At 35.2% G+C, this 19260-nt stretch overlaps 2 protein-coding genes across 2 annotated transcripts in view; both read left to right on the top strand.

Annotated features, from left to right (window-relative positions):
* LOC133850452 (semaphorin-1A) overlaps nt 1–19260 on the top strand; it is a 178049-nt gene that overhangs the window by 116278 nt on the left and 42511 nt on the right. Inside the window, 2 exon segments of the mRNA XM_062286557.1 lie at nt 3199–3307; nt 15128–15323. Of these exon segments, the coding sequence (XP_062142541.1) occupies nt 3199–3307; nt 15128–15323 (305 nt within the window).
* Nucleotides 376–1167, top strand: LOC133850456 (glutathione S-transferase 1-1-like). Its single transcript, XM_062286561.1, has one exon. It carries the CDS (start codon nt 469–471, stop codon nt 1102–1104), a length of 636 nt encoding a protein of 211 aa, XP_062142545.1. The 5' UTR covers nt 376–468; the 3' UTR covers nt 1105–1167.

The raw sequence follows: 19260 nt of genomic DNA, 5'->3' as shown, positions 1-19260 counted from the left end.
ATCGCTGCACTGCTCTGCCCTTGGGCTGCTGTTTAGTTGTGCTCTTCTCGCGAGTGCGTAAATATCATTGCATTAGTATGTTTGTGTGCGTTAAGCAGTCTACACAACTGGGGCACAATGTGCAATTCTAGTTGTGTTTATTCTGCTGGACCGTTTTAAAGAGTAATGTCGATAATAGCATATATTTAGTTATGTTATAAAAATTAGGAGAGTAGAATATACTATTACTACTTTTACTATTTATTATGAACTTGGTTGTGATGTTTAATTCCGGCGATAACTTAACAGCTGTTATCGCTCTGGCGTAGTTATGTCTTCACGTAGTTTAAGAGTATGAATTTCACAACATACGAAGAGTGTTGCAAATAATGATGACTAGCAAATATGCTTGACTAGCCGCTGCTATAAAAAGGCGCTACGGTTATCTCTTAAACTTAGTCGACGCTCTTAACTTCCAAGTGAAACATTATGGATTTGTACTACGCACCTGCTTCGCCGCCTTGCCGAGCTGTTCTGATGGCAGCCAAAGCTCTGGGCATTGAGTTTAACTTAAAGCGCATAAGTCTCACAGCTGGTGACACTCTTAAACCAGAGTTCTTAGCGATCAATCCACAACACACCATTCCCACTATGGTGGACAATGGTTTTGTTCTATGGGAATCGCGTGCTATTCTCGTTTATCTGGTGCAAAAGTACGGCAAAGATAATTCGCTGTACCCCAAAGATCTGCAGCAGCAGGCGTTGGTCAATCAACGACTTCATTTTGACTGCGGTGTCTTGATGAAAGCCTTCACCGACTATTATGTGCCTCAATTTCGCTTTAAGCAGCCAGCTGATCCCGAGCAATACAAGAAAGTGGAAGCGGCCTTTGATTTCCTCAACACTTTCTTAAAGGATCAGCTTTATGCAGCTGGTGACAAGTTAACTATTGCTGATATATCATTGCTGGCTACTGTGTCCACATTCGAGGCTATGAACTTTAAGATCAGCGAATATCCTAATGTAGATAAATGGTATACAAATGCAAAGAGAGTTGTGCCTGGTTGGGCGGAAAGCTGGGAAAGTCTGCTGCAAGCAATTGCCATTATGAAACCGCAGCAATAATCTCTTAAAATTGTAGCTTAATATTTATTATAGTCCTAATTTTCACCATACAATAAAAAGTGTGTCAACAACTATCTATTAGCTTGATCTTATCATTTATATTCTATTGATTAAACTTGTCAAACAATGTCGCTGCTATATAAAAATCTTATTACAAATTCAAGAGAGTTGTTGAGTCATGTTGTTATCTACAAGTATTCTCTTTAAGTTGAAAAGCAGTAAAATCATTTTAAGCTCTACTATGTGTGTGTGTTTGTCGTTGCTTCCCTTTCGCTCCCACTTTTTTTTCGTTTAATGCATTTTTGGCACTGAACGTTAAAGCGCCACCTGCAGCGTGCTTTCGTTACCACTCCACTTGTATGCTAATTTCGCTCAGCACATTTTATATTTATACGCAGCTGACAACAACAAAAGTGTAAACTGCAGCGAACAAACTTAACTGTAAAACCACAGGGTTGCATTCTCACTCGCATCGTTTGAAGCTGGCTTTTGCTGTCGCCAGTCGTTGCTGTCGTTTGCATCGTAGTTGTTGTTGTTCTTGTTTCGCTGTTGTCATAATTAAAACGCGCTGCATAATTGCCAAACAATGGCAAGTGAAAAGAGTGCATGCGAGAAGGAGAGTTTGTGTTGTGCTATGTTGTGCTGTGCTGTGCTGTGATGTGATGTGCAGTGTGTGCTTTTTCCCCTGCGGCCGGGTTGGTACATTGGGCGCATTGCAATCACATGCATTTATTCGACTGCCTAACAAAGTGGACAATGTGCAATTTTTTCTCCATGCGCTGTTTGCATTGGTCACGCCACCACATATTCACACAAACACGCATACACACACACACACACATGGAGTGTCACATTTTGGGAACGTCAGTGGATAACATTGCAATGGCAGAGCGCCAACAAAGCTCTTAAACATTGTTGCACTGCTTGTCACACATAGAGGGCGCTTCAATAAACATGTGCACAGCACTAAATTGCCAAAGGTAAGCACGAAAAGAGCGAGATGGAGAAAGAGAGACAGAAAGAGTGCAAAGTGCAATCAGAAGCTGCTTGAGAGACTTTTAAATGCGGCGAGCAAGCCACTCTAATTACTTTCACTTCATCTCGCTCTAGCACACACGCTATCATCCATTCCCTTTTTTCCCTATCTTTTGCTGTACTTCGCTTTGCTGTTTTCAAATTGAAACTTGAAGAGCGAAAAGGGTCTCTTAATATTATCACAACTGCTTGGCATAACGGAACTTTGTTACCGATAGAAGCAAAAATAGAGAGAGAGAGAGATTCACATTTAACCGCATCATTTGGCCCCACCCCCTCTCTTCTACTCCACGCTTGTGCCAATTTGCCTTTGCTTCTATGCAAAGTTAACTACATATTTATTTTAAATTTTCCGCACTCTTTGCTGCATTCAACCCAAAAAGCGCCGGAAGTTTCGATAAGGTTGCTGTCGTTGCCTCTCCTCCCACTCTTCTCTCCCAGTTCGTAGGTGGCCTGACTTCGATTGCCTCTCAGTCTCATTTTGCCGCATGACACGGCAGCCATAAAATATTCGACCAAAGTGCACTCACACATGCACACAGTCTCTCCTGTCCACACATACACACACTCACGTAGTTGTGGTTTCAATAATCAATGAGTTGATTTTATGAAATTTCTGTTTACCTCACATGTCTCGCCTTGCCGCCCCTTGTGCCACAATATTTTGGTTTAAAACTCACTCACACACACACGTACACTCGTTAAGCTCGCTTGCCTGTGTGTGTATGTTTCTGTGTGTGGGCAAAATTGTATTAACGAGAATTTTGGAATTTTTTGCATACATTTTCGCATTACTGGCTCACAGGGTTCAGGTTGAGTTTCTAGCACAAGAAGCACAAGCTGACCCAGCATGAGGCGTGTTTGATTGTGGCTCAAAGGTCAAATGAATTTTAATTAATATTTTAATTAACAAAACCGCAAGCTGAACCAAGCGTTCGTTCAACCACTCAAAACGTTTCACGTGCATTTTTGCTAAAATTAATTTCACAATAATGCTGTATAAATAGCTATATCTATTACTTATATACCTATCACTCTCTTTCTCTCTCTATGTTTCAGAAATACCGTATTTAATTTAAGCATACACGATCTCGCGGAACAGCAACGTCTGATATGGACGTCGCCGGAGGATGATACCAAAATGTGTCTCGTCAAGGGCAAAGATGAGGTGAGTGAATTGAAAGCATCTCTATAAATACAATATAATGGATTAGTTAAAATTATTTAGTAAGGAATGGTTAGGAAAGTCATAAAAATGTATAGATGAGTTGAATAGATATGAAAATAGTATTTCTATTGAACTGTTCAGAAAAATAAATTGGAAATTGGTATATTTGGTATTAAATGAAGGTAAATAAATAGTACTTCAATTGATTTAGTGTAGTGGAATTCGGTATTTGGTATATTTGGCATTAAAAATTAAAACGATGTGGTAATTCTATTAAATTGTTTAGTAAAGTGAAGTTAGGTATTTGGTATATTTTTGGTATTAAAAAAATTGAAATAGTATTTTTATAGATTTTTCAGAAGAGTGAAACTGCAATTTGGTATATTTGGTAATAAAAATGTAATCATTAAAATATAATTCGCGATTTGGTATATTTGGTATTAAAATTAAATGGAAATAGTATTTCAATTGATTTGTTTAGTAAAGTGATTTGGTATTTTTGGCATTAAAAAAGGATAAATATAGTATTTCTATTGATTTGTAAAGTGAAATGTGGGGTTTGGTGTGTTGGGTACTAGAAAAAGAAATGAAATAATGAAATTCGCGATTTAGTATTTTTGGTATTAAAAAAAGGAAATAGTAATTAGTTTAGTGAAGTGAAATTGGCACTTCGTAGAACATTGGTTAGTTTTCTGATTTATTTTCAAATATTTATCAGATTTTACTTAATTTCTCAATGTATATTTTCTAAAGATTATGCCTAATGGTGTAAAGGCATTTTTTGTGGTATTTTTAATACCAGAAACACACCTATAAACTTCGTTAAAGGTTTAATATACAAATTATCTATATTTACTCTTTTAGAAAAGTAAAAAAACAATCCATAGAATGCCAAAATAATGGAAAAGATTTTCTATTTAAATGATTGATTTCAAAGATTATTTTAAAAGTTGAATTTTTAGCATTTGGTCAAATCTATCAAAAATCAATTGCATTTAACCGAATACCAATTATTTTTTCCATCAATCAGATTTAAATATGTTAGAGCAGAAATCGATTGCGATTTAACATTTTGCGAAACTAAAACGTGGCTATAAATCAGAGCTCATCATTCAATTTGGCAGCTGCAATAAAAAAGTGTTGTATTTGCAAATATCGATAAAGTTTTCAGCTTCGGCATTTGGCTTTATGGTAATTTCAATTTTCATTTCAATTTCAAATGCAATTTGTATTTTGCGTCTCTTCTTTTTTGTTGTTGTTGCTTTTGTTTTTCTTGTTGAAAGTTGTTTTGGGGGCAAAATGCTTCCGTTGTGAGCCAAGAAAACGAACTAAAAGAAAAACAAAGCAATAAAATGTTTTCCGTTGCATTTCTCTACTTCTTCTCTCTCTCTCTGTGGGAAATTGATTTATGCAAGTTCTTTTTGTGAGAAATCGAAATAAATTTATTGTTTGCATTGTTAGCCCAGTTTTTTGACCCATTAAGAAAAGTGCGACACAAAAAGAAGTTGGCTTAGAAGAGTTTTTTCTTTTCTTGTTTTCTTTTCTGTTTTGTTGACTATCTTGGTTAATGGAAATGCCAAACGATTTCGGGTTTAATTTGGCAGCAGCTGCTGCTGCTTTCTATTGTTGTTGTTGTTCAGGTTGTTGTTGGCTTGCGCCTTCCGTTTCCGGTCAACTAAACAGAATGGCAAGGAGAAATGAAGGACATGCTGGCATTTCTTGTGCCCCGCCTCCTCTTCTTCTTCTTCTCGCGTTGCATGCTCAAGTGCACTTCTGGCTGCCGCTGACGTAATTAAGCAACACTTGTTGTTGCCACACACACAACACAACAACGCAACACTCTCGCTGCAACATTTGCTGCAAACACTTTTCGTAGCAGGTGTAATTTGTTGAACTCAATTTGCTTCACTTGACTTGGTTCCTTTCCCCCCTTCTTCGTCTTGTTATTTATAGCATCCAAAAAGGAAAGAATTAGCCTTAGAGAGTGAGAGAGGGTGCCACCTTGCCACCTTGCCACCTTGCCACCTTGCCACCTTGCCACCTTCTTGTGTGTGGCATGACGTGCACGCTGGTCATTTGGCATTTGCCTTTCTGCTTCTACTAATGAAAAGTTCAAAATTTACAATTTTAATTAGCTGGCATTTGGCTAATTCCAGCTGCAACTTGGCCTCTAATAGAGATACGAAGCTAATCGCAAAGCGATTTTTGGGCGACTGCCTAAAAGCATTCCACAAACACACACACACACACACACTTTATGACTGCCCGCAAAGCAATTACGATTCCTCCATAAATACTATAACAACAACTCACGCGATGCGTTATCCAACACTGGCCGCAAAAAAAAGTAACTTTGATTTATGCCTCCAACTGCAGCTTAGTTGAATGCTTTTCCAAATTACAGACTGCGTTGCCAGTTGCAAGTCTAATTTAAGACTCTCTCTCTGGCATTTTATTAAACAATCTGTTGGCCGCCATCATTTCATTTCATTTAAATGCGTCGCGTTACGCAACACTGCAAATAATTTCGACCGTAACACGAAAACATGCAAACAAACAAAACGCCCCGAAAAAAAAAAAACTTTTCTCATTTACGCTGAATATTTTAAGGCCCAATTGTTTGACCGGTGTTGCTACAGCAAAAACAACAAAATTCATGGTTGTAAAATTTGTTGAGCGTGGCAAACGAATGAACGAACAAAAAAAAGAAATATCCACATAGCAAAAAGAAGAAGAAACTGTTCATTTAATAACGCGCCTTCAAAATGAGCGAACTCTCGTGTTGTTTTCCTTTCAATACCCTACAAACTTTGTTTGAGCAAAAAGGAGATACTGAACTGAGAAATTAAAGTTATAATAGATAGGTTTGTAAAGTTTTCAGTTACATTTAAAAAAAAGAATACTACAGCATTTTATTAAAGAAAAGATACCTAATGAGTTCATATAAAAAAAATGATGATAGCTTAATAAGCTGTTTAAAAATATAAGAACTAGGGATATCTACATATTAGGTAGAAAATAATTTAATATCTACATTAAAAGCCAACTCAGAAATATATAATATCGGATCTGAAATTGCTAAAGATTTTTGCTCCACATTTTTTGTTGTTTCCTTTCTCATTAGAAAAAATACTTCAGCCTATTATAAAAAAAACTTTATCTATTTAAACATTCAACAGAAATTAATGTTAAAATCAAGTAACTATGATATACATAAAAATACTTTACTAATAACAAATTTGTATACTATTCTGTTATATTTTTCAAACTTAAAGATAAATCTCAGTGAGTTCTTAGTCAAAAGTAAATCTGAAATATTTGTTTAATGAACTCTTACTCAAATTTAAATCTGTGGATCTCCACTAGAGATAGTTATGTTTTGGAAGTCAAAGCTTTTTAAATACTGTATATTATTATTAAAGGAAAATCTAGTCGAAGGCCTCAGCTCTCTTCTCTATTAAATGTAGTATTAAGTACTAGGTTTAATATAATAAAATAAAAAATAAAATTAAAGGAAAAGTTAACTTTAAATTAGCTTCTCTGCTTTTTTAACAATAGGTGGTCTTAAAGCTAAGTCTTTATTTACTTACTTTGTTCAGTTACGAAGGCTTTCTTTAGGGTATTGTATAGTTTATAATATCAAGTAGACTTTCCTTATTTATTTTAAACCCATAATGGCAGTCATTTCACACAAAAAAGAAGGAAAAAAGTGTGCGCCGGATGCTGCCAAGTTGTGCTATCAAAGCGCTTTATACATTGGCCGTATCACGGTTACGGTTATGGATTTTCCACTCACAGAATCGAGTATATGTATGTAAGTGTGATTATAGCTGCACCACTGAGCACTCACACACACACACACACACACACACACACATATTTGCATTGTCGTTGTCGCTGTCGCCACTGAAAGCTTGTTTTAAATTTTTAATTGATTTATTATTTGCCGCAATGTTTTATTAAACTTGCGTAAACAGCGGTAAAAAAGCAACCGCTTGACACTCTCTCAATCCACAGCAGCCTCGGGCCACGCCCCCAGCCACCACTCCACTCCTCGAAATGAGCAATCGATGAGGGGAGAGGAGAGAAGAGAGCTTCGAGTCAAACCGAGGCAACTTCCTCCTCCATGACCAAAAATCCTGAAATGGTCAAATAAAATGAACATTAAATGCGGTCAGCCATTTATCCAGAACAATCTACTCTGTGAATTCTGTGTGTGTGTGTGTCGGTGTGTGTGTGTGTGCACATGGTGCGAATTAATTAATGAAACCAAGTTAAAATATTTGATCAAATTATTTAAGCCAAGCGACACGCTGAACCACCAGCAAAATATTTGCACGCAAACTTTGCATGCTGCAAAATATTTGCGTAGAATTTTAATTGTGTTTCGGCAAAAATCAAAATGCGAAAAAAAAACTGATGACAATTATCTGCTGCTGGTTGGTAAAATATTATATAATCACTACATTTTCATGTGGGCAACTTTAAAGTGTATGTGGCGTATACTTAATGTGCTTCATTCATTCCTTTATTGCGTATACGTTACGTATGCCACATTTTTATACCCCCAAACGGTAGAAGAGTATTATAAGAGTCAAGATTTTTGATATTTATGATTCCTTAGTTGCTTTGGCTGAAAATCTGGTATATTTTTAACTTTATGGTAAAACTATGTATATCCATATACCAAATATAGCCTTTGGAATAATTTTGTATTTTTTGGTATATTTTTTGGCTGACAATCTGGTATATTTTAATGGTAGAACTATATTGATATACCAAAAATAGATTTCGATGTAGTTTAGTATTTTTGTAGTATAATTTCGGTATATTTGTATAATAATAAAGGGAATTTATAATTCCTTAGTTGGTTTGGTTGACAATCTGATATATTTTCTACTCTATGGTATATAAGATAGAAGTATATCAATATACCAAATATATCCATCGGTATATTTGAGTATTTTTTGTATATTATTATTCTTAGTTGTTTTTGCCGACTATCTGGCTATAAGATAGAATTATATCGATATACCAAATGTAGCCTTCAGCATATTTTGACATTTTTGGTATAATACTTTGGTATATTTTTAGTATATGTGATATTTTAGTATTTTTGGTATATTATATTATTATATTTTCAGAATATGTTTTATTGACTCAGTCGACTCCACTCATTTGTTGTAGCATTTTTTCGGTATATTATTTTGGTATATTTTATAGAATATGGTTTTATTGAGTATTGAGTATGGAGTATTGAGCGAGTATTTCACAGTCGATCACACTCAACTCTAGCTTTCTTGCTTGTCTTTACTTACCGCCTCTTGCTAGTATTTTATTTACTCAGCATTCTTTGCATATTAAGAGCTCAATTAATATAGTTGAACTAGTTTCCTAGACAGACTGGATATTTACTTGTGGGGCATCGCAATCCCACAGGAAACTAAAATCAATCATTCGAAATGTCAATCGGCGGCGGGCGAGAAGAGTAAAAATAAAATACCTTTTAGGCCAAACAATATTCTCGATGTTGTTGTTGCTTCGTGTTTTGGCCAAGCATTTTTCCCCCGATGCACAAATGAAAGACAAACAGACGATTAATTTTGAATGGCAGGCGAAATTTTTGGTCAAGCCTTCGGGCAAAAGAAACGAAAAAGGAGGAAAAAAAGTAAATAAACAAAGTGTGTGTGGATAGGAAAAATGGAATCGTTGTCGAGGTCAACAGATTACGCACAAGCAAAGAAAGGCGGGGGGAAACGGGAAACGGGAAAACGGCTTTAGCAGAATTAATGAAATTCCAAATGCCAGAGCAGAATGTCAAAACGAAATGAGTGATTTGAATGGCGCCCATGCCACGCCCCCCTTTAACTGTAGTACAGATAGTTGAATGGTTGGTTAGATGGATGAATGGATGGAAGTCGAAGCACTTTTGTGGTCGATTCTCTGACTCGTATGTCGATCTGAATGCGAAAGCGAGTCGAAAGTGTTGTTGGCCAGTCACCTGTGCATAAATTAAAAGCACTTCCGCACTCGCAAATGAAATGAACAATGCCTCGAATGAGAAATTGTATTTCTGGCCAGCTTAATGATGAAGGCAGAAAGGAAGAACAATTCAACATTTGGTCAACCACTGAATTGACTGCAAGGCATTCTAATTATTTTGGTTCAATAAATGAGCCACAAAATGTGCTTGGCTTTTGCTCATTTGCTAGAGACTTTACACAAGTTTAAGTTTGCAAAACGAATGAAAAACTTGCCTGTCATTCATTCTTCATGTTGCTCGTCAAATTATTAAATGCAAATGCTTTACAATTTTGCGCAACTCATTTGCCAAAAAAGAAGGGCCCCAAAGTTCTGCTCCAACTTGTCTCTCTGTTTGCGTATCATTAACAAAATTTGTTGCCCACCTGCAAAGAGAGAGAAAGACAGAGCAGAGACTGCTGTCAAAAGTTACATAAGTCGCATTTCAAGTCGGCTAACCGTAGGCGTATGCCTTCAAATTGATGTGTCCTGTTTCGTCCAGTCCTGTTCTGTCCTGTCCCTTTGCTCTCTGACAACACACTCGAAACATTTTCCGAACATTTTCCAAAACGTTTGCCTGCCAAATTGGACAACATTTGTCCACCTTCTTGCCATATCTGCTTGCCACATTTTCCACTTGCCTCTAGCCTATTGCCATTGCCTCTTACCTCTTGCCTTTTTTCTCTTACCTCTTGCCACTTCCCCCTTACCACTCATTTCTTGCCACACTTTAAGCTGACAAACAAATTTCCATTGTCGACGTGATTAATGCCAAATTTACTTTATTTACTTGCTACAACTGAGATTATGTCATGTTGAAAACTTTTCTTTTCTCTTTGCTGCTTTCAAATTTTATTTTGAATAAAATAGTTGCCTGCAGAGCAGTATTTACATATACTAAATATTTATGAAACATTTAAAATTTGTATAAAATAGTTTACTTCAAATATTGTTCGGTATTTATATTAAATTATAAAAATTGTAAAAAATATATAAAAACTATTTTTGTATGCCAATTAGTTGCTTTGGTTGGCAATCTGGTATATTTTGCTCTCTATGGTATATTTTGAATCTAGTATTATATCAATATACCAATTATTGCCTTTGGTATATTTTCAGTATTTTTACAGTATATTAATTTGGCATATTTTCAAATTAATACCGCACTCTTTAGATATTTAGATTAATTGGTATAATGATATAATACTACATTTAAATATACCAATTATTGACTTTGGTATATTTTCAGTATTTTTACGGTATATTAATTTGGTATATTTTAAAATTAATACCACACTCTTTAGATATCATTTCAAAGCGGGAATTCACTTAAAAATTTCTATCTATTTTCATTACAATTTATTCAAATACTCGACAGTATTTATATTGTAATAAAATGTACATAAATTGCGGTTTATTGCAGTATATGAAATTAAATAAAATGCGCATAAATTTGCATAGAACAATGTATTAAAAAAAAGGTGCAACTAACAGCAAAATGAATTATGAGGTTAAGCAAAAAAACAAAAGAGAGCTGCTAAAACAATAAACAGCAGCAGCAGCCCAAAAGAGAGCAAATTAATAAATTGTACACTTAATTGCAATCTCCTCTCGCAGGAATGCTAAAAGCGCCTCCTCCACTTCCCCTCTCTTGCTCCTCTCTCTGCTGCTTCTGTGTTAATTACAACAGCAGCAATAATGAAAAGTACAACAAACAAAAGCACAAGTGACATTCCCCAGTCCTCAGTCCCGAGTTCCTAGTTTGCTTTCCACACACAGACAATCGACCCCATTCCAAATTGCCGCATGCCTGTGTAATTGTTGTAAAATGTGTTTTGTTAATTTATTTAAATTTATGCGCAAATGCTGCACAAGCCAAGGCAGCAACAACAACTAGGACAACAATGACAACAACTCTATAACTAACAGCCTGGCAACAGCAAAACCGCAAACTAAGCAATGACAACAACAACGAGAACTCAACAAAGCAGCAACGCAAACAGTTTAAATATTTAAAACAATAAACAAAATGAAATGGAATATGTTGTCTGTCTGACTCTGACTCAACTCAGCTCAGCTCAGTTCCCAAAGGCAGCAGCCCAGAGCTGAAATTATGAAATCATTTGAGAGTAAATTTCGAAATTACCAAATAAAATGCAAAAGCTTAGAAGAGAAATAGTAAAAGAGTGAAACTACTTTCCAACTAACTGCATAAATATATTATTTCTAGGTAACAATTGTAATACAATTTTGTGCGAGAGAAATTTGAAATTACAAATTACAAATGTTGCACAAGATTTGCTGTTTGCCACTTGTAACTTAATAGCTAATTATTGCACATAAATAGCTTTGTTTTTGATTGGGGCTTTTTCTTAAAATCATTCTACATTGCTTTAAAAAATAGAGCAACTTTATATGGTTGTTCTTAGGTCACATCTAAAATAATTCTTAATTGAATAAAATGTTAAAATTGCGCATAACTAGCTTAGTTTTGGATTGGGTATAAATAGAGGCTTATTCTAAAAATGATTCTACGTCAAATAATTCGTTAAGATTTAATTTGAGTAGTTCTGTTTTTTATTTGGAAATGTGTCTTTTTCTTAAAATGTTTCCACATTGAATAATTAGTTAATATTGACCGTGAGTAGCTTTGTTTTAATTTTGTAATGTAAGGCAAATGATTAAGGTTTATACAAGTTTTGTTTTTTAAATAATTCTTAATTGAATAATATATTAAACTATTAAATAAAATAACTCAAAGAATTTCTTAAAGACCTCAGGTTTTTGAACCAATAAACTTTTCAAATTCATTACTTTAAGAAAAAGTAAAGTAAAATATATTTAGTTGTGCTAATCTGATTCTATTTTTATTCAAAAACTTAGTTAGTTATTTGCAATTAAAGTGCTTACTAAAAACTTTATTTATTTACTCTTAATTTCTCATCAAAAAGTGAACATTAATATAATTTTCAATCAAAAATTTCTTTAACAAAAACTTTATATATTTGCTTTGTTTTTTAAATGAATGAATAATTCAAATTTAAAATTAATGTTAGTTATGTTATGTTAACTGCAATTTTAAATGTTTTATTCAATTAACAAATCAATAGAAAAGAGTAGCAAAAAGTTATTCATCAACCTCATAAATGTTGATATGCAATTTCTTTATTTATTAAACAATGTTTTGCACATTTCTTTTCTCACTTTTTGTGCTTTCAATTCAAGCAATAACTTGCAAGTTAAAGTGTTAAATTTGCAAAAACAAAGGGAAAACTAATGTGATACATAATAAAAAGGGAATGTGGCCTAGAGTTTTAGGTTGGGATGGGAGTTGGGGATGAGAGTTGGGGCTTTGTGCAACAGCAAATAAATGGCAAGAACTGAAACCGAACGTCACTAAATATGCACATGAATTGTATTCAGTTTTCTATTTCGTATTTCTATTTCGTTTTAGTTTTAGTTTTGTGTAGTGCCTAGGGTAAATTGTGCAAAATTAGTAGGCAAACAAACGAAATATTTAAATATTTTAGCACAGACAGAGAGAGCAACAGGAACTCAGACAGAGAGAGAGAGAAGGTAAATGGAAAATGCTTCTGTGCCGGGGAATATTTCAAATCATTTGTCATGACACAGTGCACTGCACTTCCGTTGTGTGCGAAGATAGAAAGAGATAGAGATAGAGAGAGTGAAGAGGAAAAGAGAGGTGCACTTTCAGCTGGCAAAAGTTTTGCTAACGAGAGGCGCACGCTGCGTATGCGTATTTTATGGCAAAGTGCAAAAGGTGAACTGCAACTGGGAGCATTGCCTTTTAATATTTATTGAGTTGCAAGTTGGTTAGCTGCCTGCCTTTCTCCTCTTTCCTCTTTCCTCTTTCCTCCTTTCTCCACTTTACTCTGCTGTTTCCTGCTTTTCAAGTGTATTTGTTACGCATTAAATATTTCAATTTGCAAAACATTTATGCTAAACACACACACACACACACACTCACACACATGCTGAGATTGTTGCCAGCTAGTTCTGGCGGATGCTTTCCGGCCTCGTTAGCAGGCTAAACTACAGCAGCAGTTGCAATATTTAGGCCAAATGGCAAATGGCAAACGGAAGTGGAAGTGCACGATTTTGATGAACACATGCATATGCTAGCTCTCTCTCTGTCCCTCCTCTCTCTCTCTCTCTCTCTCTATCTCTCCCTCTCCTCTCACTTTCTTCTCATTTGCAGCAGCATTTTTCATTGCACATTTCCCATTTCCTTGCGAAATTACATCGCCGTTTTACTCAACCACAACACAAATTATTATTATTGTGCAACAAAACAGTTTTGCACATCTTTATTAGCTCTCAAAGTGATAATAACTTTGATTTCCCATCTCAGAAAATGAGATTTAGTGTAAGAAAAAGAATGAGGGAAATTCAATTTATATTAATATAACAATATAAGCAGTTGGGAACAATTTTATTGATTTCTCATATTTTAAAGATGTAATATTAAAAGACAAAAGAGTCTGCTTTCTATTCGAAGTTATTGTGATTGTGATTGGGCATATATTTGAAATATATATTTTAATTATATTTGATGAAATTCAATACAACTTAGTTGCAAAGTATTTTAGGTATTAATTCAATGCGCTGCCCATAGGGTAAAAACATATTTTAACTTTGTGTCGGCAAGAATGGTTTTGGTATATTTTAGTATTTGTTTGGTATATTTATTTGGTGTATTTCAGTATTTTTGGTATATTGATCTGGTATATTTCAGAATATGTTGAGTATATGTATTCGGTATATTTTGTTGTGTATGGTATATAGTTTTGGTATATTTTAGCATTTCTTTAGTATATTTTAGTACTTATTTAGTATATGGATTTGGTATATTTCAGTATTTGGTTGGTATATAGATTCGGTATATTTCAGCAACTGTTTGGTATATTGATTGAGTACATTTTCGTATTTGTTTGGTATATATTTGGTATATTTTAGTATTTGTTTGGTACACATATTTTGTGTATTTAGTATTTTTGGTATATTGATCTGGTATATTTGATGAAATTCAATACAACTTAGTTGCAAAGTATTTTAGGTATTAATTCAATGCGCTGCCCATATGGTTTTGGTATATTTTAGTATTTATTTGGTATATTTATTTGGTGTATTTCAGTATTTTTGGTATATTGATCTGGTATATTTCATAATATGTTATGTATATGTATTCGGTATATTTTGTTGTGTATGGTATATAGTTTTGGTATGTTCTAGCATTTGTTTAGTATATTTTAGTATTTATTTAGTATATTGATTTGGTATATTTCAGTATTTGGATGGTATATAGATTCGGTATATTTTAGTATCTGTTTGGTATATTGATTTAGCACATTTTAGTATGTGTTTGATATATATATTTGATATATTTCAGTATTTGTTTGGTATCCTTAGGAACAATGTCGCAATGTTTTTCCTTCTGTTGAAAATGAGTAGCGGGTATCCCACAGTCGAGCATACTAGACTGTGGATTACTCCATTGTTGTTTAGTTGAAATACAGTTTATAAAAAATTCTTTGTTAACTACAAATATTTGAGTATTTTCATTACAAGTGTAACAATTAGCAGGAAGAAAACACAATTTAAAGTATTGATTGGTTTTTGATTCTCTTCGGAATATAACAGTTGTCAATAATTTAAGTTATACAGAATTTAATATTAAGATAATAGTAAGATATCTCTTTAAATTAGCTGGCTTGATCTCATTTCTCTTTTCTCTACCAATACTAATACCATTTCTTTGATTTTCTTGTACCTTTGCAGGAGGCCTGTCAGAACTACATTCGGATCATGGTGGTGCCGTCGCCAGGTCGTCTGTTTGTGTGTGGCACGAACTCGTTTCGGCCGATGTGCAACACGTATGTGATCAACGACAGCAACTACACGCTGGAGGCCACCAAGAATGGTCAGGCTGTGTGTCCCTACGATCCACGACACAATTCCACCTCGGTGCTGGCGGGTGAGTGATAATTTCTCCTTCTCTATTGTTTATACAATATATACTCTGACTATGCAAAAATGCAATTAGCAACCGCAAAAGTGCTGAATATGTGGAATATTTTGAATATGAATGCGAGTATTTGTTTGCTGCATTCAATTTGCTTTTGTTTGGCAATGCCAATCGCATATATAAATTGTCATGCGTCAACCTATTTCGAGGGGGAGGTGGGAAGTTGCACCCTTCGCTTCTCCCCTCCACTCTAGTTAGCTGTTGTCCTTGCTCCTTCTTCCTTTGTTTACGCTGAGGGGTGCCATAGATTTTGTAGTGCTATTGTTTGACAGCAACGCGCTGAATAATGTGTTGAATGCAAAATATATGCCACAATAAAATCATATTTTATATTCACTTCACACTGACGGCATACCCTGTAAATGCAGTAATCCAACGAAGGGTATGTTAAACCTGATTTGAAATTCATAAGTTGACTTTAAAACGAATTTATACAATTTATCGTAAAGCAGAAAAAGTTAGCTTTGAATATAGTGATAATTAAGAGCTATTAGAACAAACTTTCTTTTAATTTGTATATTCACTTTTCATATTGCAAAAGGGTATCTAAAAATGTGAAAGCTAGAGCTCGAAATATAATGATTTTAGTTTGTATTACCTTGTGAATTAAATTGTGAAGCTAATATAGAAAAACAGCTTTGAAATCAAGAACTTTGAAAACTGAAAATAGATATTTTTGGTGTGCTCAATTTGTCCTCCAAAGTTCATTCGTTCATTTAAAGATTATTCGAACATTTATATTTATTATGAAATACTTTTTTAGCTAACATTGAGACTTTTATTGTCACTTTTTTTGCAGAGTTATCAGTTTGAACAGCTTTCTTGTACTCTGCTGTAAAGCACATTAAATGCTAAAGTATTTTATGTATCTCTCTGTACTTAAATTCTATGACTAAGCTTCAACAGCATCTTTGCTGCTTTTGGAAACACCTTCTTCAAATTTGTACTTGGCTTCACTTCAGTTCCATCTTTTCTTTAAGCAGCGTATCTGCATGTCGAGCACACACAATTCTACTCGATTCTTTGTGTTTTTCTATTGTAACAATTTTGAATATTTGTTTGAGGCGCTGCTTGGCAACGCTTTAAACTCGAAGTAGACTCTAGATCGAGGGAAATCGAGGAAGGGGAAGCGTTGTGGCTTTTGAATTCGTTTTGCATACTGTTCGGGGCGTCGCTGTTGACGTTGATTTTGTTGTGTTTATTTAGCGTTTTATTGAAATTTATGACAGTATTTGCCAGCAATAACATTTTGTGTGGGGGAAGAGCGCGTGAGAAGTGGGCGTGGCATTTGCATTATTTGTTTGCGAAGATGACAGCCAAACAAACCGCGACATTTTTTCTCCCCACTAAATTTTCAATTGTTTGCATAAGTCAACAAATGAAATTGAGGGCAAATTGGGCAGGTGATAAAAGTAAGTGAAGAAGGGGAAGATATAGAGGGGAAAGAGGTGTGAGAAGAAGGGAAGATATAGAAGAAGAATTGAAAGAAAAAAAGTTATATATGGCTAATAATAAAATTGGTATATTTAGCTCGCTTTGGTATATTTTGAATATAGTACTACACACATACATATATTTTTGGTATATTTTTAGTATTTTGTGGTATATTATTCGGTATATTTTAAAAATAATACCGCACTTACCACGGGTCTTAGTTACTTTGGCTGGCAATGTGGTATATTTTTCGCTCTATGGTATATTTTGAATATAGTACTACATACATGTATCAGTATATGAGATATAGTATATTATTCGGTATAATTTAAAAATAATACCACACTGATTACGGATCTTAGTTACTTAGGCTGACAATGTGGTATATTTTTCACTCTATGGTATATATTGAATATAATGCCACATCCTTTGGTATTTTTTAGTATATTTGAGGTATATTAATTTGGTATATTTGGAAATAAAGTCGAATATAGCCTTTGGTATATTTTTAGTGTTTTTGTGGTATTTCAGTTTGGTATATTTTTAAATTAATACCGCACTATTTTGCTTTTACCCAAGCATATTTGACTGTAGATTTCTTACTTACTTTTTTCATGGTAAAAAGTTTTGAACGCGACATTTTTTGCCACAGAATTATCCATGTGTTAGCAACTTAGTTTAGTTTAGTTTCATGCACTTTTGGCTTGGCAGTTTTTTTTAGTATTTATTGCTTAAAAATATCACTAAATAACTGCCACTATGTGAGTGTTTTCTCTCTCTCTATATATGGATATACCTCTATGTATTTCTTGCTCTCTTTTTTTTTCTCCTCTGCAAAATTTGATGCAGAATTATGCAAGTTTTTGAAGCTGGCGAAATCAAGCAGTAAACATGCAATTTTGGCAACTGCCAACTGACGGCAAACATGGTTAACTCTACAGTGTGTGTGTGTGCTTGGCTTCTTGCCACTCTTCTTCCTTCTCTCTCTCTCTCTCCCCCCTCTCTTCTGCTATCTCTAGCGTTAGCTGCAGCTGACGCTGCTTTTGGTTGTGATAATATTTCCACTTGGCGCCCATAAATCGACGCTCTTCGCGGCTTGTTGAAGTTTCGCCAACGTGATTTGTTTGCATTTCATTGTCTGCACACAAGTTTAGCTTAGAGTGTGGTGGGGGAGGAGGGAAGTAGAAGAGGGGAAGGGGCTGCCAGCGAAAAGTTTTGCGCCAGGGCCAAATACAAGCTGGCGCCTCTTGTGCCATAATATCGATAAACGTTTATAACTAACTTCAAAGTGTTTGTGGTCATATGTTTACAGCAGCGAGTGGGAGTGTGTGTGTGTGTGTGGGAGTGTGTGTATCTGTGTGTGTGTGGGGGCAAGTGTTGCGGCAAACTTCCGGCGGATGCAACCGACATGTGTGCCACGTCCATTGAGGCAGTTGCTCTCGTTGTTGTTGCTCTCGTTGTTGTTTTTCATCTGCTGTTTCTGCTCGTTCGGTTCAATGTGGGTCATAAGAGTTTATCATCAACAAGCTGCCACATCCGGCGTCCTGTGCAACCTGAAGCTGAAGCTGAAGCTGCCAGTTCAACGAGAACGAGAACGAAACGAGTCGCAGGCTCTCTCTTTTGTTTTGATTTCACTTTGATTGCGTTTTATGGCGTTAATATTAAATCGACATTTTTTGCTTTTCGCCTGTCGATTTATCGCCCAGGATTTGGTTATTTAGCAGTGGGGAAGAGTGGGGGAGAGGGGGAAAGATTGTGGCAACCGCCATCTTGTTTAGATTACAAATTGGCCCAAGCGGAGCAGCCATAAAAAAAGCGAAGCCAAACAAAGTGAAAAGAAAGCAGCAGCTAAACTGAATGAAAATGTTATCAATTCGGTTTTTTCGGTTTACTTTTTTCATTTCGTTCGTTCGTTCGTGACATTTGTGGGCGTGGCACTTGATGGGTACTTTCTATCATTCAACATCTTTTTCACTCTTTGTGCACAGGTTGTTGTTGTTAAGGGGGAGGGAGATGGAGAGGGGAAGGAAGAGGGCGTTGCGACAGTTTTTCTAACGCTAGCGCAAAAGTTCGTGGACAACATTTTTGTGCCAATTTCGCTGTGAAAATATTGTTGTAACCATGATGAAGTTTTCAATTGCTTTTCCCCGGCAATACAGCTGTCCAGCCTCAGTCTCTTTTCCCCCCTCCCATTCCCATTCTCAGTCTCAGTCCCAATTCTCTATTCGTATTCACATTCACACAATTGTATTCAGAGGCGCATTCAATCGGCCATCGTTACAATATTGGCGGAAGGCACTTATTTTTGTTCGATTTAAAAACTGCATGCGAAATAAATTTCAATTGCGCCCGCCAGACAGAGAAAGAGTAGATGAAAGAGAAAGAGGGAAAGAGATAGACATTGAGAATAATACAAAAACTTTGCCAATAAAGAATTAAGCTAAACTTTCTT

Source organism: Drosophila sulfurigaster, chromosome 2L (genome assembly GCF_023558435.1).
Source record: "Drosophila sulfurigaster albostrigata strain 15112-1811.04 chromosome 2L, ASM2355843v2, whole genome shotgun sequence".
In the NCBI taxonomy this organism is placed as follows: domain Eukaryota; kingdom Metazoa; phylum Arthropoda; class Insecta; order Diptera; family Drosophilidae; genus Drosophila; species Drosophila sulfurigaster.
This window is presented reverse-complemented; position numbering and strand designations above follow the sequence as displayed.

Coding starts and splice junctions, on each gene's coding strand:
- LOC133850456 (XM_062286561.1), top strand. CDS start 469: ATGGATTTGTACTACGCACCTGCTTCGCCGCCTTGCCGAGCTGTTCTG.